The sequence below is a fragment of the Melopsittacus undulatus genome, chromosome 6, assembly GCF_012275295.1.
Source record: "Melopsittacus undulatus isolate bMelUnd1 chromosome 6, bMelUnd1.mat.Z, whole genome shotgun sequence".
NCBI classification, from domain to species: domain Eukaryota; kingdom Metazoa; phylum Chordata; class Aves; order Psittaciformes; family Psittaculidae; genus Melopsittacus; species Melopsittacus undulatus.
The window spans coordinates 21,329,670-21,357,457 of record NC_047532.1 but is presented as its reverse complement, the minus strand read 5'-3'; the positions used below and the strand labels follow the sequence as shown (position 1 = coordinate 21,357,457).

At 39.4% G+C, this 27,788-nt stretch overlaps 1 protein-coding gene across 1 annotated transcript in view; it reads right to left on the bottom strand.

Annotated features, from left to right (window-relative positions):
- The window catches only part of ST6GALNAC5 (ST6 N-acetylgalactosaminide alpha-2,6-sialyltransferase 5), a 72,559-nt gene extending 48,340 nt beyond the window's left edge, over positions 1-24,219 (bottom strand). The window contains exons 1-2 of the mRNA XM_005151243.3: positions 24,074-24,219; positions 23,253-23,474 (exon numbers count right to left, since the gene is read on the bottom strand). Coding sequence (XP_005151300.2) covers positions 23,253-23,474; positions 24,074-24,139 — 288 coding nt within the window. The 5' untranslated portion in view covers positions 24,140-24,219. The remainder of the gene's footprint in view (positions 1-23,252; positions 23,475-24,073) is intronic.
- Between the last annotated feature and the right edge of the window lie 3,569 nt (positions 24,220-27,788).

Here is a 27,788-nt window from a genome sequence, read left to right as displayed (position 1 = left end):
GCGTGGCTGATTTACGACTGAGCTTAAACCACAACAAACCTACAGCTATAGGGAGAAAAATTTCAATCCCTTCCTACAATACAAACCCATCAGTGGGTAAAGGAGCTATTAGAGGTTATGAAGCCACACTTGTTGATTAAAAAGTATCTGGATTATACTCTCTTCCTCAAATCTGTGTATAAAAACAGACCCTGTATCACACTTCCGTATGGAGAGTTGAAGTAACAAGAACTAAGCTACTACAAGGGCACAGCACCTCTTCAGAGACATACCTGCAAAACACCAATGAAGCTCTGCAGACAATATGTAAGAATATCGAACAGGACTTTTCTTACACCTGAAGTGAATGACCTAACTTACAGAGGAAAGAATAGGAACTGTGTTAGTTCCAGCCATGTGCAGGCAGTAGGAATCATTTGACCAGTATGATAGTAGCTTTCAAAAGACTGAACACTCAAAAGACTAGACCAGCTGTGTTCAGTCCAGCTGAGAATTTAAACTGAAATCTTGGGAAAAAAAAAGTCATATAGTTTTATTCTAAAAGGAAGGAAAACTATAAAATCTGTTTTTCTGGTTTCAAGAAGCCAGAGCTTATGCTAGTGAATGTATAGGATGGGAGACAAGCAATTCCCTTTGTGTAATCATCATTTCACTTAAAAGCTGTGAGTAGATGGTATATGAACAAGTCAAGTTTCTAATTCAAGAACCCCTACGCTACAGTGTTAAGATTCATGACACAAGTTCCTCCACACTTCAGGGTTTTTTTCATATTCCAGGAACCAAAATAGTTTTCGGTGTGCAAATCAGAATAATGTATTATATGGTCACATACAATATGTATATCCCCATATAGGTCTCCAGTGAAAATCCATTCTATCACAGATATCAGTTTGTTACAGTCCAGCTAGAGTAATTCAGTCCTTTTGCTCCTACTACAGCACCCTTTGGTTTTAAACCTATGGATCTGCTGTACAAGCTCTGGTGTCTGTCATATACATTACCAAATAAAATACTGATACAACTACTAGAACAGCTCAACATCTGAACTTATGCTGGCAGGACTGTGGCTTTCAATTCTACATAACTGGAAATTCTTTGGAAAGGAAGCAAAAGGAAACATATCTCCTAGCTTCCTGGAGACAAGAGAGTGCATGTCCCAAAGTAAAGAATTATTTTAATTTATTGGTCAATGACAAAAAGAGTAAAACACTACCACAGAATGCATTTCAGTATTCATTACTATCACTTAAAATGCTCCATACAAGTCACTGATGAATTCAATATTGACTCCAGGACATCAGAATCCAAACCAAGTCATATTTATTTAATAAATTCTAACCAAGTACGAGATGAAAGTGCCTGTCTACGTTCCTGGAATGCCTAATGGTGTGTACATCACATCAGGCTATCTGACATTCAGGATGAAAATTAAGATAACGCAAAAGCACAACGAGTCATTAGCATTCCAGAAGACACAACTGCTACTGAAGGCTATGGTTGAGTGGATAGTCTGGAAAAGCACTGAATTTTAGAGAACCACCTCACAGGGTGCGGAGCAAGGAGCCATATGCACTCTTATCAAGAGAGCTGAATAACTAAGGTACAAGCCAACAGTTCTTCAAAGTGACAAGCTTGCAAAAGAATATGGAGAAAGAGCAGGTTTAGGACTATAACTCTGCAAGTAATGACACAGATCTCTGTAACATGATAGACAAGCTTATGCTAAGTAAGCATCTGTCCTTATGGAGAGGAGTGTACAGTCTGTAACTATTTAAATTCAAGGTGATGGTACTATAACCCTAGGATTACTGATTGTCCTTCCTCTCATTTCTTAATATGGCTCATCTTCTATCATAATCTCTTAGATGGCATATATATATATATATAGTAAGTCTTCACACTGCCTGCTATGGACCTCTAAACATTCTTGCTTCACTACCTACAGAACAACTGAGTCCCCCACAGCAAGATTCAAAGTGACAGATGAAGCTTGCATTAATACACACGTGCATCCACCTCATCACTATCACCACTCTCTAAATCCATATGCATGAGATCTATCTGTCTATCTATCTGTATGCCTATCATCTACCTGTAACAGGACAAAACAAAGGACAGGAAGGGAAGACAAGACATTACATGATATGCCTATCAGAAATGCTGCTACAGCAAATTATTCCATTCTGAGTGCTAATTTATCTGATAAGTTTTAAGGGTAACTGCCATGCACACAAAAACACACTTTTGGTAATAAACCCTTAGCTGCTCTAAATAACCAAAACATTACAATAAATGAGCATGGTGAACAGTCACATATCCTTTTCTCATTGATTTCAATGGGATTCAATGTACCATATCTGAAAAATTATACTGTGCGGCTGATAAAACACATACAGCATTACAAGAATAATAATGGGTATTTCTTTTTTTAACACATAATTCTATAAATAGTACTTTGTATATTATATTTATTTTAGGGCATGTATAATACATTATGTTCCATTAGAATCAATGAGGAGTGAAAATACAATTACTGAAAATTATTTGGATTAAGATAAAGATGATTGACCTTTTAGCCTTTTTCCATGTTTTCAACGAAACAGGCTGAGAAATACATTTAAAATGACATTTACATTTAAGAGCAGCATAAAGGAACAAGAATTGTGACATCCATAGGCATTGGATGGACCTACAAACCAGACAATAAAATTGCTCAGGGGAATAGTGAACAAATGCCAGATCAACTCTTCATGTATTTTCTTACTACTTGCTTCTTATCTGTCCCCTATCAAGCTTAATTTTCTACCCAAATCAAGCACTGAAATCATCAGCACTTTTCCTTCAAAAACTAGAATTTAGATTCTATAGTATATGCTTAATCTTCTGGAAAACAGCATTAACACAGGCACAGGCAATTATATCAGAATATCAAATAGATGGATTTAACAGGCTTCTGCAAACCCCATATATATGAACTCATTATTAAAATTTAAATGCTTGAATAAAACAATAATGCTACTTACTAAACATGTCTATGAAATGCTGATAGATTCTGCAGTTGCCAAGAGTGGCAACACACACCTGAGAATAACCATAAACACTGTAGCTTAAAACAAAAATGGGAGTTGCCTGCTCCTCTCACTGAGAGAAGGAAGATAAACAGGGAATACTCACAGCAAATTACACAAATTACAAATACTAAAAGACATCAACATCCCATTTTGTAGTTGTATCACAAACATACAAATGCAAAATACTAAGTTTTCTCATGCAGGACAAAGGCAAATTAACTTCAGAATCAAAGACTCTTACATTGTCTTCCAAGACATTAATAGTGAACTAGCATAGGTGTATTGTTACCTCAAAAGAAACATTTTCCTTCCAATTTCTACAAACTTAATCACGTCTCTTCTACTTCTTGCTTTTTTAAAGCACCCAAGTGCTATGGGGTGCTTCTTTTGAACTAATGAGATTAGAGACTTGTATTATTACTATATACTAGTAAAAGGGAAAATGTGTCTCATTGGACTTCAAAAAAGAGGCCTTTGGTATTATGTATCTTAATGGTGTATTTCATTTGAATGCTCAGCATCAGACTGCACTGAGATAACACACTGAGGAAACTGAGGAAATAACACACAGGAAAATTAACTGTTTTTTAAAAATGTCACACTGAGATGATATATAAAGTCCAACTGGCATTTTTAAGACTACTGCTCTTCCAACAGAGGATTTAACCTTTACTGAAAGAAAATCAAGGAGGTAGTTTCTCTGACTTGGGAACAAATATTTCACCAGCTCCCATCTCAGCACTAGCGTCTCAATCTGAGGTAAACACAGCTGCAATGTAACTAAAAGCTGATTTATATTGTCATTATTGGGCTTCAAAACACAAACCTTTTCTGTTTTAAACCAAATTCACTATGTATCACTAATTCACTACAGGTGAATTATCACTACATCTGCATCCCACCCCATATCCCAACACTACATATCACATTCATATCCTCATTTTTACTGCGAATAAGATGATGAACCATTCTGAAATACAAATCTGAACTGGCACAACAGAGGCATTTCAAAAGCTGGAATAATCTTTCCAGAAGTTTTATCATTGAGAAAATACTGAATCTGGTGTCCTCTCCTGCATATCTTCAAAATTGGTGATTTCACATACACCACTGGCAAAGATGGCAAAGAATGCCTGCTGCTTTTATAGGTAGATATGTTCTTCAGCACGGACCTCCATGGGCTGCAGAGGGACAGCCTGCCTCACTATGATCTGCACCACAGGCTGCAAAGGAATCTCTGTCCGAGTGCCTAGAGTACTCCTCCCCTCCTTTTCTGTCCTTGGTGTCTACAGAGATGCTTCTCTTGCATGTTCTCTCTCTGGCTGCAATTGCTGTTGCACAGCTTTTTTCCACTTCTTAAGTATGTTGTCCCAGAGGTGATGGGCTCAGCCTCAGCCAGCAGTGGGTCCATTGGCACTGGTTGTCAGACACAGGGGAAGCTTCTAGCAGCTGCTTACAGAAGCCACCCACAGAAGTCACTCCTGTTAACAAGACACTGCCATGCAAACCAAATACAACATTTGATTTCGTTCTCTACCCAATTTAATGGCTGAAATTCAGCCCCCTTAAGTAAGTATTTGCTGCCTTTCATCAAACAACCACAGCAGATATGCAGCAGGTCCAGTAAGTGTAGGTATAGATGTGAACTGAGTAAGTCTTACTCTGCCTAGCCAGGCTGTACCTCTCAATCAGCTTCAGTATCCTCTTGGTCAACCACTGCCCAAGAAATAGAGATTTTCCAAGCAAACAACAACACAGGCTTCCTTTCAGTCTAAGAAGCAGCCCTGTGGATCACTTCAAGCCCATAGGCTGCCTAGCTTATAGTGAAATTATCACTTTGAATTTCCTCTTTAAACTGAGAGTCTTAATGCTGATCCATTCTTTACCCTAAGGGCTCAAAGCACTTTAGAAAGAGCTATGCAAGTGCTAAGTATATCATGTCAAAAGAACAATCAGTAGAATGGGACTATCTCTTTGCCCTATGTTTGAAAGCACCTGGCACCTCAGAGCCTGCTCTAGAATAAGATTTAAAGGAATAATGTTAACAAAAAACCATCTTATTTTGTAACTGTGTCCTGTTTGCACTGTCCTCAGAGCCAATTAGTTCACTGTCAGGAACAACAGCAAGGTCTGTTCATAGCAGTCTCCTTCTTGTATGCCCTTGAATAGACTATTTCTCACATACTGTCATATTATTTTCATTTCTGTACTAAAAAAGCAAATGAACAGCACAACATCACTCGCTGAAGCCACATTATAATTTAAATGCTGCTTTCAACAGAAAGCATTAGGTAAGACCATTTCATGGGAGGTGCGCCCTGTAGAACATCACCCCTATAAGAATACATCCACAGGGATCTTTAGAGAAATGTTTGAACAGTTCGCTTAAGACAAAAAAATGTAGTCATTGGGACTCCTGAATTTTGGTCAGATGAGGGTGCTGACAGCATTTGTTCTGTATTTTCACTGTTTCTAACTGCCTCTGTAGGAATAAGAATTCAATGTTTACAAGTGGGAGCTACAGCAAAGTTTAGGAGACATGGAGCTTTCACCACCAGTTTCAGCCTTGTTAATGCCTTCTACAAAGTTATCAACCATATACTTTACTGGTGGAAAGGCTGTAACATCTCAGGATGCAGAGCCTTAATTTTCTTGGGGGGAGGCACCCTCTCTGAAACCTGAAGCATATCCAGACACAGACAAATTCATCTCGAAATGCTGGGGGTTTAATAGCCAAAGTTTTTAAACTGAGACTAGTTAGCTTAGTTCTAGTTTATACTAAGCCCATTTCACACTCCTAAAATATTATACAGGACTATTCAAGTGGGCACATTGTGAAGTGTCTGAGATTGGCTTTACACCAACCCTTCCCTCAGCCATTAGTACAGGCTGGAGCAAATGGCACAGAATTGAACCATTCTGTTTACCACAACAAAGAATGATACCAAAAGGAGAGAATAATTTTAGAGTCAGCATGGAGCTGCTCTAACTCTCACCTAGGGCCAAAAGTGATACAGTCCAGCTCCAGAAAGATTTTGCTGCTTTCAGTCTCAATTACAGGACTAAACCAGAAGTCAGTTGCTGTGTAGTAATATTTAGAGACAGGATTTATATTTAAACCAGTAAATCTCACAAAAAGGCATACAAAAGTGTGAGAAGTATTTTTAGACTCATAAAGGGTTTATGTACCTTTATCTCCAGTTTCACGTTGTGTGACACGTCCTTCAATCTCATCAGACAAACTGGTTTTGTTTTTCTAGCTTTTTTAATACATGAAAGTGCTTTTCCATTTTCTTAGATTTAGTACAACACATTTAAAAGGCATTCAGAGCTCACATTAACATCTAACCAGCAGCAAAAATTGTCATTTCTATTTTATCTTGCTTAGCTCCCTGATTACAAAGTTCTATTAACTGAAAGACAGCACCAGTTCACAAAGATAATCAAGAAGAAAGGTCAACGGTTTATGAAAGGAAGCTCTGGCCTTTCAGGGCACCACTGGGACTTGAGCTCAGTGCTTGTGTCAAGAATGAGAAGACAGAGACTCAGTGTCCCTCAGTAGTATAATCCTTGCACTGCTCATAAAAGCACACAGATTTCCTGAGATATGGGGATGATCACTGAAACAACAACCTTCAAATGAGAATTCCTTACAAATACACAGGCACTATCAGAATAACATGTGGCAATAAGTATTGCCAAAGTCTGTATTTTATTAAAACTTAGACCTGTTAATAGAAAAACAAGTATCACTATCACTCTCACCCTTTGACGCAGAGAATCCTAAAAAATGTTTTAAAATACTGTAATTATTTCCCCAATCACCATTCTGTATTTACACTGCTGCCCAAATTTCCTCTGCAATATTCTAAGTTGTGCTCCTTTAACAATGAGATCCACATACAAAGATTTTTAGAAACATTCAGTGCAGGAAATATTTGGGACCCAACCACTATTAGCCTTGGACTGCAGCCTCCCAGTCTCCCTAACCTGCATGACTCTGACAGAGAGGGCCTGACCTTTCATGATACTTGTCCCTTCTATCTTAAAATTTTATTGATCTATAGATTCAGAACTTCAAAGTAGAACCAGAAATATCTATGCACCAACAAAACAGAGGAGTTCTACAAGGTGATCAGCAGCTGATGCTTAACATCTCGCATACCCATGCCCGCAGCACTGGCTGCCTCTGCTAGTAACATCTGATTAAGTTGCAGACATGGGCACTAATCCTGTTTCTGCTGATTTCCAGGGGAGAATTCCACAGTTTTAGCAAGCAAAATTGGGCTCTTTTAATAACAGTATTTAATTCATAGCATTTCCTGAACTTGTATGCCTCTTCCTAGCTTCACAAAGCAGCATGTGGGAATGGCCTTGGTCACCCAATTCTGTGCTTCTGTTCTCCCAAGAAATACAAAGGTACAAGAATGCCTGCCCAATCTAAGACCCTCAGGAGATGCACAACAAGAAGTGATGGTTTATAATACAGGAAAAAGGGGGTTTTTTTTGCGGCTGCTTTCCCTGACAGAGTCTCAACATCACTTGATGGATTATTTGTCAGGGTTCACCATTTGTGATTTTGTGAGTCATGTATCTAGCTTAAACTGCAACATCACGGCAGGAATATGTGTATTTCAGTGTCTAATCAGAACGGTCTGGTCTGTACACATTCCCTCTGAAAACTGTGCAGTGCAGCTTTTATTGCAGTTTTATTATCCATGATAACAGGATTCACTACTTGCAGTTCTCTTCTCCAACTTTCCTCATTTAAATGACAGGAACAGAATTGTCTTATCTTTATTTTTACTCTTTGAAAGGGAAGAGAAAAATACTTCTAATCCATTGAAAACAAAGCAAACTGAGGTCATTTAGACTTCAGCTGTGTAATGTTAAGCCTGAAAGACCACCTTAATTTTTTTCAAAGAAAATATTCCCTAAATCCTCTACTTCTGTATCCAGTTGCTCAAACCTCCCTACAGCTATACAGGAAATAACTGAAACTTTTTGTAACTGTATTCCTATAATTTTTGTACTTGCTCTTTAGACTTCACAAATTTTAGTTAAAGAAAACCTAGAGCTATCTAAACACTAAGCATACAGTGAATGCCCTTTCAGTCTACAGAATTTCAGGAGACCTACTGTTTTCATCTCATGGATCAAATACAGTCACGCCACAAGTGATTTTGCCATGACTAAATGTCCAGGGAAAGTGTTGGATCAGCATTCACCGAAAGGTTAAGGTCTGAACTGACAGTCTAAAGTCAAGAGCTTTGCTCTTAATGATGATCTTTATGGGTATATGGCAAGATTTTTCTGGTCTTCTCAAACTGTTCTTGTTTCACAGCATTGTGACAAATTTCATACTTCAAAACTATCAGTCAGCTACTTTATGCAAGCACATTTGTATTCAAATACATTTCAAATCATCCTATTTGTTGGTCATCTTCTGCAGTCAGGTAAGGATTTTATTTGTCTTTACACTAAAAAATTAGGGGATTACTTGAATATAGAAAGAGAAATCTGAGATGCACCATCATGATTCTTCTCCCCATCACTGAAATTAACACACCTGATTTTTAAGTAGAATATATATTTAATGTCTTATGACAGATACCAAATGCACAACTGAAAACAATATAAAATAGATGCCAAATATTGTAAGGTATAATCAATTAATGAAATTTGTGTAAGTAGTTGGTGCCAGTATGATGAATACACTGTTCCTCTAAGCACCCGAAGGTGCCCATTTTATGCTGTTCAGTGCCTGTATTTGCATGCCCCATTAGAGTTTATTAGAGCCCAAAACATTGCAGCCTTCCTGCAAACATCACATACCATGCTTAAAGAGTTAACCTGCCCTAAGTCACCAGTTAGTGCAAAATGTGTGTGGCTCAACATGCTCTGAAAAACAAGTGATTTATTTAAGTGCCTGTGTACTCATTTTGAGTGAGCTCTCAGTGCCTCAGACATAGTAAATGACACTTTGACAGAACCTGAAAGCCAAAACCACCTGCATGGTCTTCAAAAGCCTTGTTCAGCCACCATCTAAATATAGCTCAAGCACTGCTCTTTCTGTGTGTCTCGCTATGATCTGTCAGGGTGTAAGTCTGGCAATCTCAAAGGACATTCAACATCTTCACATATGACAAAGCTGGGGGAGTTACACAGTTCAGCAAAAATTATCAGAAAGCTCTTTGGAAAGTTAGTGGGTAATGGTGTAATCTTCAGTTTATGTGTTTCTCAAAGTGTGTGCTCTAACAGCTTCTGGAGCAGGATCTCATGCTTTACACACCTTTTCCACGTAAGATCCCCAACTCAAGACCACAAATCATATTCTCTTTCATTATCTTTTATCTGGGCTACACCATCCTCCATGTTTCTGTCCCACCAGAAGAGCTAGACTGCAAGAGAACTTGAATATTTTTCTGATGGCAGCTCTACACAGAAAAACAGGTATCTCCTATTGAGGTGCATAACTCTCCCAATCCACTGCATATACCTTCAGTGTTACACAGAACATGGTCTGACATTGCACTTCCAAGCCACACATGAATGTAGGGTCTCTCAAGTGATTGTGCACCTATCCCGAGGTTGAACCCCCTCAGTTTTCAAACTCCTACCTGAAATTCCTTGTTGGGCACTCAAGCTCAAAACGATGGTTTGAACTTTTTTGTTTTACTATCCCCCATGAGGAATTAATACTCCTGTACTTTAAGGCAGGAGTCTCCATTTAATGCTTCTATGGCACCTGGAGTTCCTCAGAAACAAGGCGATATGTAAGTATAAAGTATTATTATTTAATGAGTTGAGGGAAAGAATCTCTTGTTTCAGAAAATGGGAAAGTAGTATGTGTGTAAAATATAAAAACAGACACTTGAAACTGTATTTGCAGGAGAATGGGAAAGGAAATTGTTACTTGAGGGCTTCTTTTCTGATTACTTCAAAAAAATATAGCCTGATTAGAAAAGTACATCTATCACACTCAAAAGCTTCTATATAGTGTATTTTACCTACTGCTTCAACATACAACCCAGACTTCATTGTATGATTATGTTGCCACTTTGAATGAATACTTGCACTAATTGCACTAGTTGGCTATTATCAGATAATTATTTGAATTATTTAAAAATCTTCAGAAGTTTTAGGTAGGACAACACTAATTAAATTGTAGACACCCACAGTGAAATGTAAACCTCTATAGCATAATACCGTGGCTCCTTACTACCAGTTTTACACCTTGTTGGGGCTAAAATACTGGCTTTAATCTTCCACAATTAATTTAACTTTGCCTCCCAGCTTCACCATTCTTTTTATACAGTTTTGTTTCAAGTCTTGCCTTGTCTAAATATGCTGCAACTATAGCACACTTCCTTTTTTGTGACTTAATGTTGTAATTTGAAAGGAAATCATAAGAATAATTACTGATATAATAAAACATGAACATACTGTAGACAACTCTATGGACTTTTAATTAGGAAATGCAGGTCCACAAAATTTCCCTGTTCTTTCAATGGGCTGTCACCCACCGCGCATCTTATTTTCATTAATTTAGTATTTTGAACACCTTCTGTCAACTTTGTCTTCTTATTTAATAAGCATAAACATAAAATTACAATGCTGCTAAGCAAGAGCTTGAAATGCAGTCTTCTCATAGAAATATGTATAATACAGCTTCTCTTTTTACTGATTGCTCTGTGCAAAAATAAGGCATAAATACTAGGACAGTTTATTCATTTTAATTTCTTTGTGCTTAGACATGGCCTCAGTCTAAAGAAGGATCTAACCAGACTCTGACAGTTAAAGATTAACAGTCCTGCCATACCAACAGGCTTGACAAAGGAGCTTAACTTAATCCTTAAGGCAGTATGTCTTATGTGTATTACTGCATAGGAGCACAACTTTAATAAACACAGTGTAATGTAATTTTCAGTACTTTTACTGATGTAAAGTATGGGATACAAAACAGAAAAAAAACCTATTGACAGATCTATTTGTTTTCCAAAGGAAACAAAGAGAAACTAGAAAGCTTACTTTTTTTTTCTTAAGATTACTTTTATTTTGAATTTCAAAGTCTCATTGCTGTGCACAGACTGCTACACAGAAAAGCAATTCCAATAAAAATAGACAAGCAGATGCAACCTCATCATCCACAATCAAGTGGCGCTGGGACTACAATTTCAGCTAAACTGGCTTCCACAGTGCTGTTATAGCTGGTTTTACCTCTAATTCAGTCACAAGGTTTTCATACACTTCCTGTGAGCAATGCATTCCATTTTAAGAAAGTCTTGAGAACTTATAAATCTATTGGTCCTTTGACTTAGTATGACGTGGCTCAAATCACCTCTTGCAATTTCAAGTAAAATCAATCTTCTTTTTCTATTGGCTACAGACCATGAAAATTAAGCATCATACCTGAAAGTTCAAATGTTAGGACACTAATTGTCATGTTAAAATGATCTGGTTTTCCACAGTATGCATTACAAATAGGATATGTCATCTTCATAACACACTGAAAAATATCCCTAGGAAGTGGCATAATTATAAAAAATCATTTCTGAGAAACTTTAATAAAGCTGATGCATGTTATCATCAATCATTTATTCTGTATGTGTCTGAGAGCACTGATAAAAGCATAATGGCTCTGATTTTAACATAAATTCTTAAGGTGCTCCAAACACAGCCATTTCATTGTATTCCACACCTATATGAAATCCCAAAGACAGGTTTTCAGGTCCTGTGAATTGTCCCAAACCTAGTTTTGATCTGAAGATATGGGCTCTTACAGGTTACACATATACGTATGTATAGGATATGTTGCTATTCCATCTTGACAGCAGTGATAGCTCTGACACAAAGACAGAGCATCTGCACCTTCTACTGAAGCCCAAGATGCTGCACATTCAGCATCTTCCATGAGAGCAGAAAGATGATCCCTACACTTAAAGGTGGGTATCAAGCTGAGCAAAGTTTCAGATCAGCACAGCTGGGAGTGAAAGAGGATTCTAAAGCTTCATTTCACTTTCCAGGCCAAAATGTCCACAGGCATAATTAAATATACCCTGAAAGCTGTTCTATATTGCAGAAATTGCTGCAGATCAAAAGGAATCACTGTGCTGGAGAAATCAGATACATTAATACCAGAGATACCCTCCTGGCCCTGATATCCCTCCTCTACATCTACCAGTTGCACAAAGTACCTCATTTATGCCCTTAAACCATCAGGGATACACCAACACTGGTCCTGAGAATGAATGTTCAGCAGACATATAACTAGGTTCATTGCTGCTCTGCAAGGCTACTGAGACATAAAGCAGATACAGCAAAAGGGAAGAATTTAGCCCTAGTTTTGATTTTACTTGTAAAAAACTAGAGCTTTTGGCTATTCATAAAAATTAAAAGATAAATCAAAATTAAATCTATGGTAATTACATACAGAAAGAGTAACATTAAGGCTCAGAAGTCTTACGTTAGTGAAGCTATTACTAAATATCCTATCAGCAAAAATTCTTTGTTGACTGAAATTAAGATACAGTCCTCAACATTTCCAAAGAAATATATAGGAAATATACAGGATAAGAATACCAGAAAACATAAACGAAAACACAAACATTGCCAGTGAAATAACCAGCCTATAGAAATAGCCATGTTACAAGCAAAAACCCTTCTCAACTTCATGATTTTATAAAGCAATTAAAATCTTTTCTCTGATAAGTACACGCCCAGTGAAAAGAGCTGATTTCATCATAAATGGTGACTTAGTCATCTAAGTAGCATGATTTAGTTAGTCATCTAAATCATGCTCTGTGAACTTAATTTAGGGTCTCATTTCAGACTCTGAAAGATGATCCACAACATCATCTATCATATAGGCTGCTCTACAAAAAAGAAATGCTGAAAAATAGTCTCTTTTGTTAAGTGCACCAAACTGGTGGCAATCTAATGGCCAAAATTTAAGCAACAAGAGTACTCTGAGACAGGTAAATACAGCTTCTGACTGAACACTGAGAAGTGTGCAATTCTACAATAAATCTGTAAATTGTAGTTATATTTCTCAATTGTATTAGATGGGAAATTCTTGGTGGTGTGGCAGAGGACTGAAAACACTCCTCTGCAGCAGAATTAGGAAACCATTCAGATATGGACTAGCAGGTTTTCACAGGGAGATGCAAGCAAATACTGACTATGTTCCATACAACCAACCACAAGCAAACTCTGCCCGTGCATTGATATAGCAGGATGCAGAGAAGCTCTATGGTGTAAGCTACATAACCGCACCAAATACACTGCTGAGCCCAAGATAATAAACCCTGCCTCTCAGTCAAGCTTATTAGTTCTGGCTTAGCAACATGCTAACTGCAGCTATTCAGCTGCCAGAGCAGAGCCGGTGCATCTCCAACCAGCTCAAAGGGAGGGCAGAGCGCGCTCTTGTCTGCTGGCAAAATCCCACACAGCCATATGCTTAGACATCATGTCAGCTGGCACTCAGCAAGAGGGGGAAACCCTCACTGAAGTGCTGGTTATTATGTATAGTCCCATTCATGTCCGAGGTAGCTCTCATGGCTAATGTGAGCAATATTATAACAAACTGTCTCAGTCTTTGTAAGGCTCATGAATCACTATTAAAAACAGGAAGAAATCCAGATCAGCATTACAAAGAGAATACATAAGTAGATGAACAAATGGAAACAGCTGTGACTTTGCCACAGGTTTTTAGTTTTTAAAATGTATTTTGCAGAGTCATGAATAACATCAATAATGAGCATTTTATGGAATATAAGTGTTAAGGAAGAAATTATCTAAATAAAAAAGTGGTTTGCTATGTTTTGTTTTTAAAAAAAGAAGAGCCCACCTACAATTATCTAGGCACAGGCAGATGAGCTGAGGAAGAACATGCAGTATTAAGTCTGCATCACTCTGGCAGCTGCAGTGATACCACTGGCTGTATGGTGAGGTTTTATGTTCCTATTTTAGAGTCAACTAATATGCCAAGATGTGTAAACTAACCCTTTTACAGTAGCATTAAGAATAAAATGGACAGCAACAAAATTTAGGAGCACATGTGTCATTATTCTAATGTCTAGGGATGAAATTTAGCCAAGTGTTAGAAGGCCTGACCCAAAGATGCCAAACTGAAAGTTAGAGAAGAGGCAGGGAAGGGACAGCACAGGTGGTACAACAGCACACACTCACTGTGAGCCTCTGTGCTCCGCGTAAAGACTGAGGATAAGGTTTGGAGAGCACTGCTTCCGGGCATTTGGCCAAAAGCTTTCTCATGAAGACTATGGACAAGTCTTGGAAACCACAATGTTTTCTAAACATATCTTTGCTGTGGCCAAATGCTCAATCTCTGCAAATATACAAGGTGTATATAGTTTGGCTGGCTGCAGTTAAAGAACAGCTAGTATGTCAAATGCTGTTTTCAGTCCCTAACACTGCACTTGAGAATTGCTCAGAAATATTTTGAGCCTGTCTGTACCACTGCTCCCCCGGCACCCCACGTTGCTTCAGCCTATCTTGCTTCAGAATGCACAAAGCAGAGCCAGCCAGCCCCTGAAGAAACTTACCTGAAAAGGTCAGGATTTACTTGCTCAGATACAGTGTGATTATTGTGCTCTTAATACTGTGCAACTCAAGCTAACAAGCCTGTCTCAAACTGCACTACGTAGGCTTACTAACCCAACCGTCACTAGCTTTGGGATCTCTGCATTGCACTTTATTGGCCCATAACCATGTGCTACCCTCTTGTCAGTTGCCTTGATTACCTGTTTCCTGAGATGCTTATGTTTTATACAAGTCACAAAGGTGAATTTCATTGAAACGGAATAAAAATGCCTACCCACAGAGAATGCAATGCAGGTGAGAAAGTTGAAAAGGAAATGGGCCTGAATGTAACCCACACCACTATCTACAAAACTCACCCTGCTTTCTCAAACTGGGAGAAAAGGTTTAAACCTCATATAGGCAACCCGGTAAGTAGCGTGGACTTTGTGATGAATGCAGTCTCCATAAGCCATCTCTTAAGCAGAACAATAGTCCTTTAACCTTCCTGTGCACAAAGCTCAATACAGATATATATTTATACAAACTTGCACCATTGAATTTTTCTTTTCCTTAGAGATAACTCTTAGACTGATGCTCCGCTGAGTGTTATTACATTTACTTTTATGACCTGCTATAGCTGAGGGCAAGATACATTCTAATTTAATATTGTCCAACAGTATAAAATTTACAGAATATTTTGTTTCAGCAATATTAACATCATGCCAGTACCTGAGGATGCTAACAACATACTAAAATCCAAATATAACATTTACAAAACAAAAACACATATTCCAAACATATTGGCTGTTTACTGAGAAACATTCTCTTCCACATTATTTCTTACTAAGCCATCCATTCTGTAATGGATTTTTTTTCTGCAGCTGCAACAAATTCTTAACAAGTTGTATTCAGTGATGAAGTACATATTTATATATTCTTGTTCTATGTTACTTACAACAGTCCAGATTATTAAATCTGAATTAAGAAAACCTGATCTATGTGGCCTGTATCCCATATAAACCCATTACTGTTCCCTTTGATTGGACAATGAACATTCTGCAAGAGTTCACTGTCATTGTGGAAAAAAATAGTATATTAAGAACCCAACATTATTCTGAAGTATTCTTACAAGCTTGAGTTGCACAAGAATCTAGTGTCCATTATGGCACTTAATATACACATTGTGCTGCTCTTACACTGTATATACTCTGAATACATACCAGGCACTAACAGTATTACCAGATGTACCTAACCTCTGTCCAAATGTGGTATATTCTTTGTAGGAATGCATACATGTTCCTTAGCACTTGTTGTGTCTTTCATGTAACACCATCAAGGGGCACCCCAGAACTCCACTTCTCCATTTGTATTTTGCACTTCTGTTGCAAAAAGACTCTCTGAAGACAGAAGGTTTCAGCTTTGACCTGTCCCCTCACTTCGCATGTGATTCTTAACTGTATTTGGGTATTTTCAGACTGACAATGGAGAACAACTAATAGCAGTTTCTGAACTGGAAAATATTTTCTTTTCCAGCTGCAGAAAACTTCAGTAACTAAGCTGGTTTTAACCCTTTAAGCTTTAACCGTTAGAGCAAAAAAGAATGATGGCTAATGGAGACTGCTAAGGGATGAGGTGAAACAGAGTGAGGTGAAACATTGTAATGCTTCACCTCACCTTCAAAGTAGCTTTTGTGCTGTCACATATGCTTATATGGGCACCAAACGACTGCTGATTTGATCATAATTGCCCTAATTAGAAGTTCAATTAATACACCCAGTTCTTTCTATCAATGCCACCTCAGCAGCAAGGTTGTGCATACAGAGTGCTACCTAGTAATACAGGTTAAAATAGTAAGGAAGGTCACTGAGAAAAGGAAACTACTGGCAGTCTACTGTTCTGAGGATATTACATAGTTAGGATGACACTCAATATCCACTTATGCCCCAGGACAAGCAGAAAGGGAGAACTTGAGGAACTCTATTGAGAGATATCCATCAGCTGTGAACAAAAATTACATTTCCTGTCATTGAAAATCTCATTTAGTTCAGACTTGCTTCCACTAAGGATTAAAACCTTTCAAAAGAACACTTTGTCTTCAGAGGAAGATGAAAATAGCCTAAAATGCTCACAGTGAAAGACTCTGAAAAAAGTACACTATACAGTAACTTTAAATGGTTATCAAATATAAAATACTTCAGCACATACTAGGTATATAAATGTGGTCATTGAAACTAATGATGAAAATTAAAACAATTCAGGGGGTTTGCATGAGAGATAGGCAAATCTCACTAGCAGACAAAGTGTTGCCAGTTCCCTGCTTGGAAGTATTTGCATATACATCAAATGAAGCATTCTGCATGTTCACTAAAGAAGACAGGGAAGCAGACAAGGGAAACGGACAGCATCCACTTATTAAAATATGATACATCAGATATTCATAAACCAGGAAAGTGGGTATTTACTCATTTGTCACTTTTCATGATGCAGGATAGAGGCTATAATCCAGAATCAGTCAAAAAACAGAAGCACAAAATAAATAAGAGTATTTTCATGCTTCTGCAATTTTCTTTTATGAAGATAAAAAAAAAGAAATTTGTCTTAGTCAGTTGTAAACCTAAGATAACACTATAACCAATTTCTGGTATCAGACACTGCTGTGAAATGTGACTTTTTAGAAATGTGATAAAATTAAAACAGGATTCTGCATTAACTGTCCTGACCTGACCCTCTACCTCCTATTTATGTTTGGTCTGAAATCAGTCATCAAGATTTTGTGATACAGTCTCTGAAATAACATTCAGTTCAACTTCTGTGAAAGAATAAAGCCACATCACAGGATGTCACAAATTACATGGGGCAAGATCTTCACCTGATATAAACTCCAATACTTTCTCTGTTTTCAGTATAACAATTGTTATTTACTCTCCTTTACCTTCTCGATAAACAGGAAATGATCAGAACACAGCTAGTTTGTGGTTGGATATGTTTTTATGCATCACATTAAAGAATTAAAATAATAACACCATACATTATATATCAGCCAAACATTTTTCCATTTTCAGGGACATCTGGATATTTAATTGTACCTGTGTTCCTTTTAGAAAATTATTATAAACAACAGGCCCTGACCCATGCCTGAAGTCACTATCTCCACTAGTCGGATTTCATATTTAATGGCACTTGTTTTAGAATAATGATAACTATATTACTTGGGGTTTTTTTCCCCTGATAGCACATTTGTGTTCTCTCTCAAGCAGACACTGGAGTCAGAATTCTACCAAAAAAATATTTTTGTCCAACTACAGAATACAGACTTTTTCATAATATAAATGCATAAGCTGCACAGCTAACTGATATCTTTATGTAAACATTGGAAAACACTTCAAGATAATTTAGGTAGGAACAGTGCCAGGCTAGGACTACTGGTTCTTTGCAGACATGTCAAGCAACCTGGAAAGCAGTAAAATGTACCATCAGTTCCTATCACTTTTGTGTGCTCTGTATTGCACACTAGGTAGTATCATCTAGCACATAGACGCTGCTAAAGATTTTGGACAACAATCATCAAAAAGAATTAATCCAGTACTATGATTTGTTAGGCTGAAAAAACACACTACTGCAGCAGCTCAAAAGTAAGAAAATACAAAGCATAAGATTGTCATTATTCAAATGTTGGGTAAACTTGGTAAAACAACCGTCCCTACCCTGTCTGTGGATATTCAATTACATTCTCTGACTCATGGTTTTAATTCTTTTCTTAAGCTGACAGCATTATGAAGGGGTTTAATAAACCTGCAGCTTATCAGCATAAAAGGTAACTGCAGTACCTCAAAACAATAATAAAATAGATCTTAAAAAAGCCAGGAAGCCAACCAAAGCATGAAGCAGGGGCCTCCTGGATTCACCCCGCGCCTGGATCTTGGGCAGACAGAGGTGTCCCCAGCAAGGTTATTCTAGAATAAAGTCTCCCCCTGGCGGATCTCTCACATAATAAAAGCTCCATCAAATACTTAATTGCATCATATAAGAGGTAACAATTTCAGATGCAAGCAGAAATACGCAGTGAACTCATGGTACATAGTTTGCAACTCAATGGGCTCGATCCCACCTCAGGCAAGACAAGCTGTTTTTTTATAAGATCCCTTATGATTTTGTGATAAATTCATTTGAAAGACACTACAACCCTCAAAGTAATTTAATTCCTTCCCATCTCCACATATGTTCATTATGAAGGTTGGTTTAGTGACACCCTCCACCTGCCCCAGCCCAAAACAGTGAACGTTTTAACTATTTAGGTAAAACATTCCAATTCCTAACTCTTTATATCTAATACTTATTAAAAAGTATATAAAATGTTGTGAGATCCAACTTGCTATTTTAAGTGCACAAAGTTTAATACCATGGAAAAAAAAAGTTTCATGCTAAAACAACTTACTGTGTTTCAGAGCTTAAGGAGCTATAGCACCATTTGCAGAATGAGTCTTCCTCAAACACTTCATTAAATACACTGTTCTCTGATCTACACTAATTTAAAGGGATCACAAAGATTTCTTTGCATATGCTAATTTACATTAGCATAAAGAAATCATGGCGATCACTTAAATTATCACATTGATCTCAGTGCTCTCGAGGTATTTAAATGTGGTTCTAATAAATCATAGATTTTGTCTGCAAGCTTGATTTTGATATGGGTTTTTTCTTTTCTAAGAAACAAAATCCTTGATGGCTTGAAATATTATTCAATTACATACGTGACAAATTCATATTTTACTCGCAGTACCAACTGTTGAGTCAATACTGGATAGAAAGCTTTTTAACTATCCAGAGACATGTTCTCACATTCATTTCAGAATAGTAATATAATAGTTAAATATTTTATTTCTTGCAAGTTCTGGAAGAGTGTTAGGTTTCCTGCTTTCATTAACACTCTCTTATTTGTATGCAGTAATTGCTTTAAAAATATTAGCATTGTAATTTCTTGCTAGCACTATGATAAATCAACAGAAAGTCTTATCCCCATGCCTCTGCACAGAAGAGCATAATTCTGCCTCCCTCGATGCCAGTGAGAATGCCTCTTTAATTTCAGGATTACAGGCAAAGAACTCATGAAAGATGTTAGTTTGACAGCCTGGGACTCCTGTCCTTTCTAATTGCTGAACAGCTGCAATAACTAAGCAGTGCTACACTCTGCCAGTATGCATCTGTGAGTAGCAACAGCTCCTCGAACTAGAAGGGTAGCTGCTACTTCTCCATTTCAATCCTTGACCTTTCAATAGTAACCATCAGCAAACCATGTTTTCTGTTCCAGATGTGGGAGTTTTTAGGATATAAACATCTGGCTATTGGGAACAAAAAGAGATGTTATTCATTCATTTCAAACGTCCATCAACAATGACTGCTGTTGCTCTGGGACATGCAGAGGCAAAATGCCAAGAATCAATCTCTGAAGTGACTGCATTTCTGAATTTTCTTGGTTTAAGAGTTGAGTCCAACAAGAACAAAGTTTGCACTGCTAAACTGCACAAGGCTGCTAAAGCTGAGAACATGGGTTCTGATCTCTGCTGCTTGACTTGGGAAAAACTGGGCTTGCAGAAACCACGAAGGCAAAGCACTAAGAAACAGAACAGCACAAATCTGACCAAATAACAAAAGACTACAGCAAAAAGACTATTCAACACAGTAAAAAGAATATTATGTATTTTGGCTGTATTTTCAGAAACTGCCTACTTATCTTGACAGGATGATTGAGAAACTACAATTCTTACTGAATATAAAATAAAAGGAGGAAAATTATTGGTAATTATAATACTGCAAGATCTATTTCAAAATCATTGGTACTTTACTGAGCGCCTTGATTTTCTGGCAAACAGTCTCTATATGTGATCACCCAGCACTACCAAACAAGCTGTACTGTTCGCAGTGACGGACATTTGTAATATACAGTATCTCACAATGTAGACAACTGTCAAATTCTATCCCTGAAATATTTATACTACGTCATGACAGTTCCTGTATGTGTCAATATTCATATTTTAATTATGGATTTGTAATACCATCAGTACTTATCAAATAGCTTTTACATATATGTGCTTACTCATGTCAGATACATCAGAATGGGTAGACCACCAAAAACTTGACACATCTTCCCATTAAAGCAAATGGGATGCAGAAACAAAGTCTTCCTGAAGTCAAGAACCTGTTTCAGCTCCTAGATCTGAATGATCTAGGCATTAATCTCCCATAACTGTCATTCATGCATGAACACATTCCAAGGATGAATTTAGTATAACGGTCATTCAGCTTCAGGTCATTCAACCTGACAGATAATCCCAAGATTCTATGTGGGAAATTAAGGAAGCTGTATTGTGAAAATCTACCATCCATTGTCATTTCACTCTGACACCTCTGTGCCATCAGAAAAACACGCACCATTGCTGTAGTCATTCCTCCCTTACCCTTTCCAGCCCGTTGTCCTCATACAACAGGTACTCTTCAACTCCCTCCAGGCCTCCCTGTTTCTTCAAGTATCTCCCCCTTCTCACAGCTACAGAATTTTATCTTGCTCTCTTCTTGCCACTCTCCTAATAGTCCTTAAAACTTCCGCAATTCCTTCATTTTCTCCCAATTTGGGATGGACTTTAATGCTGTTTGCTATTCAAGCTGTCTTCTCCATATTCTCCATTGTTCTACCCCAAAAAAAGCATGTTCTCTGACAATATTCCACCGTTTCTCAGTTCTTGCACTCTCTCCCTCTTCTCATCATCACCGATCCTGTATCCTTCTTTTCCAAGCCCCTAATGTCTGTGATTATTTTGCATTCTCCAGCTTTATTTCTGCAGGAAACCTATGTACTCTGGGATTGCAAATCCATGTTAAATATACAGGTCTGTTAAATTACTAAAACATATATACTATTAAGAGTCAAAGCTTTTCTCTCCATCTCCTTATAGTAATATAGTATCCTCACTCCCCTGTAGACCACAGTGACACAGCTCTCTGCATGATCCCATGTGCATTAAAATAAAAAGCAAGCTGAGAACACAGCAGGGACTGCCCAGTCTGCTTTCTGACCCACAGAAGTTATGTGTAAAAGCTATTAAACCTTCAGCAGAGTATTACTGTGAGGTATGAACTACATTAAACGAAATTCGGAAAAGGAGTATCTGTGGAGCTTGGGCCATATTATATTAAAAAAGAATATTATCTTTCTCCAAAACACAGGGAAACATTAAAATTACTCTAGAAAATAATAAACACAGAATAATGATTTTAAATATGTTCTATTAATGAGGGGTGTTCAGGAGTCAGGAGAAACCAACACAAGGGGTTATGGTATCAGAGGGGCTATCCACATATACACCCTAAAAAACTCCCATAGATGCCTTTTCAATTAGTATTACTTACAAAAAAATAATAAAAGAAGAAAGTGCATATATATATCTACACCTCATCAGTACAGTCATGTTCAAGAAGAACAAAAGAATGATGAGAGAACACTTCACACAGTAGGAAGCCCCATAGCCAAACTTGCTTTTGCTACACAGACATTACCCTTGAGGATTTCCAGAAGAATCATGTAAGAAAACAAATAAAGCCTACAAGGGACCATCATGAACTATTTTTCTGTGTTAAGAGCCCTACAGATAACTCTTGCATAGAAAGTGAAGCCACAAGGAACAATAAAAATCTGTGTATATCACAGTCACTAGTCTTCACACAGCGCCTCTAAACTGAGCCCAGTAACTTGTTTGACAAACATATTTTTCAGAGAGATGTCAGTCTGGATGTGAAAACATGAAGTTGAGAAACCTCACTTCCTGTGCTTATTTTTTGCAATAGATTTTTACTGCAAGAAGTGTGTGTACTAAATATTATCTGGGGGTTTGGTAGAGGGGGTCCTTGGAGTTTCTAGGTAAGCGCAGCAAACTGAACACAGCACAAGCAGAGGAATCTGCCTTCTGAGAAAATTACTGAAACTCAAGTATCTCTTCAGCATGGATGTGCCACCTTGCTCACTTTATCTCATTACGTCTGTCCTGTGAGATATCAAAGCTTAGGCTGTCTATCTCTGGTAAACGGGTATTAGTGTCTGACAATCCAGCCTCCTAATTCCTGTGTCAAGAGGAGGAACACCATTCTGTTCACCATTAAAGAGATGCCCCCAATTTCTAGAACGGAGACTATGGTTGACAACTTCTGCTTCCCAGGGGGAGGGTGAAAAGGTTGTTTGTACAGGAGATACAGTTCTCTTGGTTTCCCAAGACAAAATGAGCTAAGAATAAACACCTATCTACTGACTTTTCCTTCCAACAACTAAACTTCCTTCTTTAACCCTTCCTGACATCAACAAAAAACATACGTTTGTAGCATACCTCTAGCATTCATCGCTAGAAACAAAACACCCTCCATCTTCTACAGGCCAAGGGAGGAGATGACCAACACTGCACACAGGCCTAACAGCAGGCTGGACACAGGGTCCTGACCCAGTTAATCCGTGCACACAGGGCCAGGAGCAATGGCACGTGCAGCAGCCAGCCCTGACAGCAAGACAGCCGGGCTAACGCGATCCCTGGGAGGCTCTGCAGGTACGGGGCAGGTTCCCCTTTGGGAGGACAGGGCAGCCCCACGACCGAGGCTCACCTTATGCTCCAGGACGCTGATGTAGCCCTCCAGGAGGCCCGCCCCGACGGGGAGCGCCGGATGGTGCTGGCCGCGTCCCGGCGGGCGACTGGGCACCGCCGCCACCTGCTGCTGCCTCCGCCGCGGCTCCGGGCGACCCCCCCCGCCACCGATACCGCCGTACATGAGCAACAAGCTGGTGCACATGGTGGTAAGCGCCAAGCAGACGGCCAGCCCGTGGCGCTGCGGGGGAACAGAGAGAGGCAGCTCAGCGGGGTCCCCCCGCCGCGGACCCAACCCCGCGCACCGCGCACCGCCGCCCGCAAGTTTCACACCAACGGAGATCGGGCAAAGTGTGTGGAGAGAACTGGGGAACCCCCTCGCTCCTCCTCCTGCCGCCTCCCCACCCCTGCTTCCTGGCTTCTTCACCCCTCCGTGTCTCTCATTCCCTCCGTGCCTCTCATTCCCATGCAGCCGCCTCCCGTCGGGCATCTCATTCCCGCATTCTAACGAGTGATGGGGACTGTAGCGCTTTCCCCACACACACCCCGCGCAGCTACCTCCAACCTCGTCCTTTAAGCATATCGGTTTTCTATCCGCACCTTAAAATGCACACACACACAAAACCCCCTAACAGCGAGCAACACGAATAAAAGAAAGCAAGCGGAAAGTTCTTCGCCGCCGCCGCTGGGGTTCTGTTCTCCTTCGCGCGATCCCTGAGCGCCGCGGGGCTGCAGCCTAGAGGAGGCTGGAGCGTGTGAAGGGGGCCCGGGGCAGCCCCGCGCCGCGCCGCTCCTCCCCGCCGCCGGAGCCGGGATGAGCAGTGCCAACAATGCACTTACCATCAGGGTCTTCATTTTGTGCGCCTCCCGCTCGCCAGTCCTCCCGCTGCCTGCTAGGCTCGGCATGGCGGGGAAGCCGCAGACATGGCTCGGCCAGGGAAGCGCCGCCGTGGTGGGGATTACGGGGGAATTACACCCGGCCGGACCCTCGGAGCCTGGCAGAGCCGGGTCCTCGGCTGCCCCGCCTGCCTCCGCCCCCTCCTCCGCCTCCTCCTGCCGGCGCAGCGGCGGCTCCAGGGTCGGTGGAAGTTAACTTCTGCCTCCCGCTCCGCCGGCGAGCCCCGGGCGGGGATGGGGGTTGGCGAGCAGCGGGGATGGCCACGGCAGGTACCGCTCGGCACAGTCCCTCCGGCCCGCAGTGGGCGCCGGGCGAGCGGGCAGGATCGGGGCAAGGGCTCCCTCCCTCGGCCCAGGCTTCTGTCCTGCTGGTAGCACCGGGGCACGACCCTCACATGATGTTCTTTGTATTTTTCCCTGCCAGAGAATTCGTCGCTCTCTCGCCGCCAGCTGGGTCTCCCGAGGCTGGCGGCGTTCAGGCAACTCTTTAAATTCACGTTAGTGAAAAAAAATATACAATCGACGCCTTCAACTCCTTGTGCGGCGCTGACACCGCCCTCTGTCACACAACCTGCCCCAAGCCATAAAAACCGGTTTCAAAGCCTTTTGGCAGAACATCTTTTTTTAACAGTAAATCTCACATTGCTCCCCATGCCGTCCTTTTGGTTTCTGAGGACGGACATTTTCCCACTCCTAAGCAGCCTCCCAAAGTTTTTTATTATTTCTTTATTTGTATTAATGGAGTACAGTTCAGTTCTGAAAACTTTATCATCAGATCTCAAATTACATAGATTTCTTGCTTTGGGAATTCCACATTTTTATATGTGCCCCTTCAAAACAAGCCATTTTAATGTTGATTTCTTATGGAGTTATTAAACTGACAGCATAGCATTAAAAAGAAAAATCATCTATCTCCTAATCAGGAAGATATTTTTCTTGAAACTACTGATGGAAATAATGGTTCTAATAGATGGCTTCTCATTTAACCTATAACTATATAACATTAAAAATTACATTAAGGAGAAAATGATCAGGAGGCTAACTCAACCATGGTCAGAATAGCAGCTTTCTCAAGGCTGGAACTGCCATTGACATCCATTTTTTATTTTTACTAATTCAGTGGAGGACTAACAGTGAAACAAATGTCATCCCTAGCACATGCACAGTGTGCAGCATTCAGTGCCTTTTAAGAAAGGAAAAAGAAACAAGAACATCAGGGGATAGCACAGTGAACACGCTTCATCATTCCAGAGAAGAATGCCATACTGCATGCATGCTTGCTATTTATTCAATTTGTGGGTCTGGTTTCAGTAGTACCAGTTGTTAAGACAAACGAAGCAATATAAGAAGAATCTTATCAGGTCTTGGTAATTCTTTATTAGGAGATTGCATTTGACACTCAAATTAGTGGAACAAAGGGCCAACTTGATGAATCATTGAAAGCAAATTATCTGTGGCTCTCCAAGGCTTCCTGCAAGAGACTACAAATGGCAGCTCATGCATTTTACAGTGCTGTTTCTCAACGACCAGCAAAGAGGTTGCTGGTGACTGACCTTTCTAAGCCTTTCTAATGTATTTTGCCATGCCAAAGTGAAGCATCATTTTTATGATTTAGGCTAGTGGCTGTATGTTAGACAGCTGTTACACAGTATGTCAGACCAAATTCATTAAACTTGTGGGTTTTGGTAGAATAGACTGATTTTAAAATCTACTGATAAAGGAGAGAAACTAAATTTTCTAATTTAATGCTTGACTTGAATAATGTCCAGCTTTCTGCTCGTCAAATATTTAATTAGATTGCCATGATGGTCATAGACAGTATTCTTGGCAGTCAAATGCTCACTGAAACAAATACAGTAGTGTAATGTAAATCCTACCGAGATTTTTATGCGTAAGTATGGGAACTTTAGAAATCATCTGGAAAACAGCCCAGCTATTTAATTTAATTTTAAATTCCCATGAACTAATAGTTCTAGCTATCTGGAGGTTTGTCTTTTAACACTGTTGGAATCTACATACGTGTAGGTACACATCTGTATACCCAATAGTTAGACTTGCAAAAAGGAGAAGAGGATAGGCTGAACTCACAAGCATTGAATCAACCTGGAAAAGAGTCAATACAGAGAACATCTTAAAGTCCATCTGACTTCTTGCTTCAACCAATTTATTTTCAATATGCAAGGGATCCTGCACTGTCTGTGCATTTCTATTTGTCTTTAGACAGATTAAAGCATAAACAGCTGCTTTCTCTAGCCCAGGAGAAAAAGGTGCAGAGCCATGGTTAGATTTTTCAACAAAGTCTGACTGAGGAGAACATTTCATCTGCATGGGTAAGAGTGGGTTGTCCCCTTTTCCAATTTACCCTTCTTGTTTCCAGCTTTCTGGTAGCTACAGGCTGACAAAACAGTCTAATAAAATAAAAACGTGCTTGTGGCAGCTTCCAGAGGACCTAAGATGCAAACGACCAAAATAAAAATCTGTAAGTAGAGTGAGAAAACCACTGAAGAAGTAGTGATGCAGACAAACTTCTTAAAACCAACAATGGACTTGGAGCAACAGAGCTCTTTTCACCGATTCCTAAATAAAACTGCTAAAACACAAACTGATCCTGAGCTGTCTGGATGAATGAAACAAATATCTTTTTATAATGCATTTTAACCCAGGTTGTCTTTCAGATATTTCATTGTATAGCTATAAAACACTCTTTCAAACTATGGTTGATTTTCATGAGGTTGATATAGAGACAACACAGCATAATCTACACCTTGATATAAAGAACAGAATTGAGTACAAGGTGGAAGAGCCTCTTACTCTTCATCTCTGCCAGGCCATCTCAGCAACTGGTGGTAGACAAATTATACAATGGAAGTTAAGGTGAGGGCAATGGCCAGTATTTCTGATGACCCAGATGATATTTGCCAGGACGTTTTCCCAGAGCACACTGGATACTACCTGTGTGACTCCAGCAAACCCTGCTCTGGAACTTGCTGTCCCTCTCTCCTCCCCTCCCTAACCGGAGGCAGGGTGTTTGTGGTTGCAGTCAGTACACAGAATACCTACAAACTGGAAGCTGGAGCTACTGTTCAGCCCTGTCACCTCCTCAGAATGAAAGCCCAGACAGTCTTAAATGTTTTATTATTTTGTGACTCAATGATGGCAGTGTGACTCCTTTGCTGCAAAAAAAAAAAAAAAGGGATATTTTAGAGCTCTGTTTTAGATCTGTGCCCAGTTTTAAAGAGAGTAAGAAAATGAAGGTTTTGTTTATCTACTACTCTTCACAAAAGAGTGAGGAAAAAAAATGAATCTGTGTGATATAAGTAGTTAAATTCTAGGTGAGTTGTGCCTCTTACTCTGCAGGAGTGCTGAAAGCACCTTAAATACATTCTCATCACACTACATGTATGAAGAGGTTTTTCAGAAAAAATACTGGTAATGGAAGTGCTTAAACAGAATGGGGGGGACAGGATGGGGGGACAGGGGACACGGGGCAGTTTAATTGTATCAGGACCACTTTGGTATCCTTATGCCTTTGAAATGGAAAGTCTGACTTACCAAGATTCTGTAAGTGGCTATGCATGAGAAAATATTTGTTCAAAGTGTAAAATTAATCTAAAAGTGATTCCTTTTAAAGTTGCATTGTTTTATCATTTCCGTTATA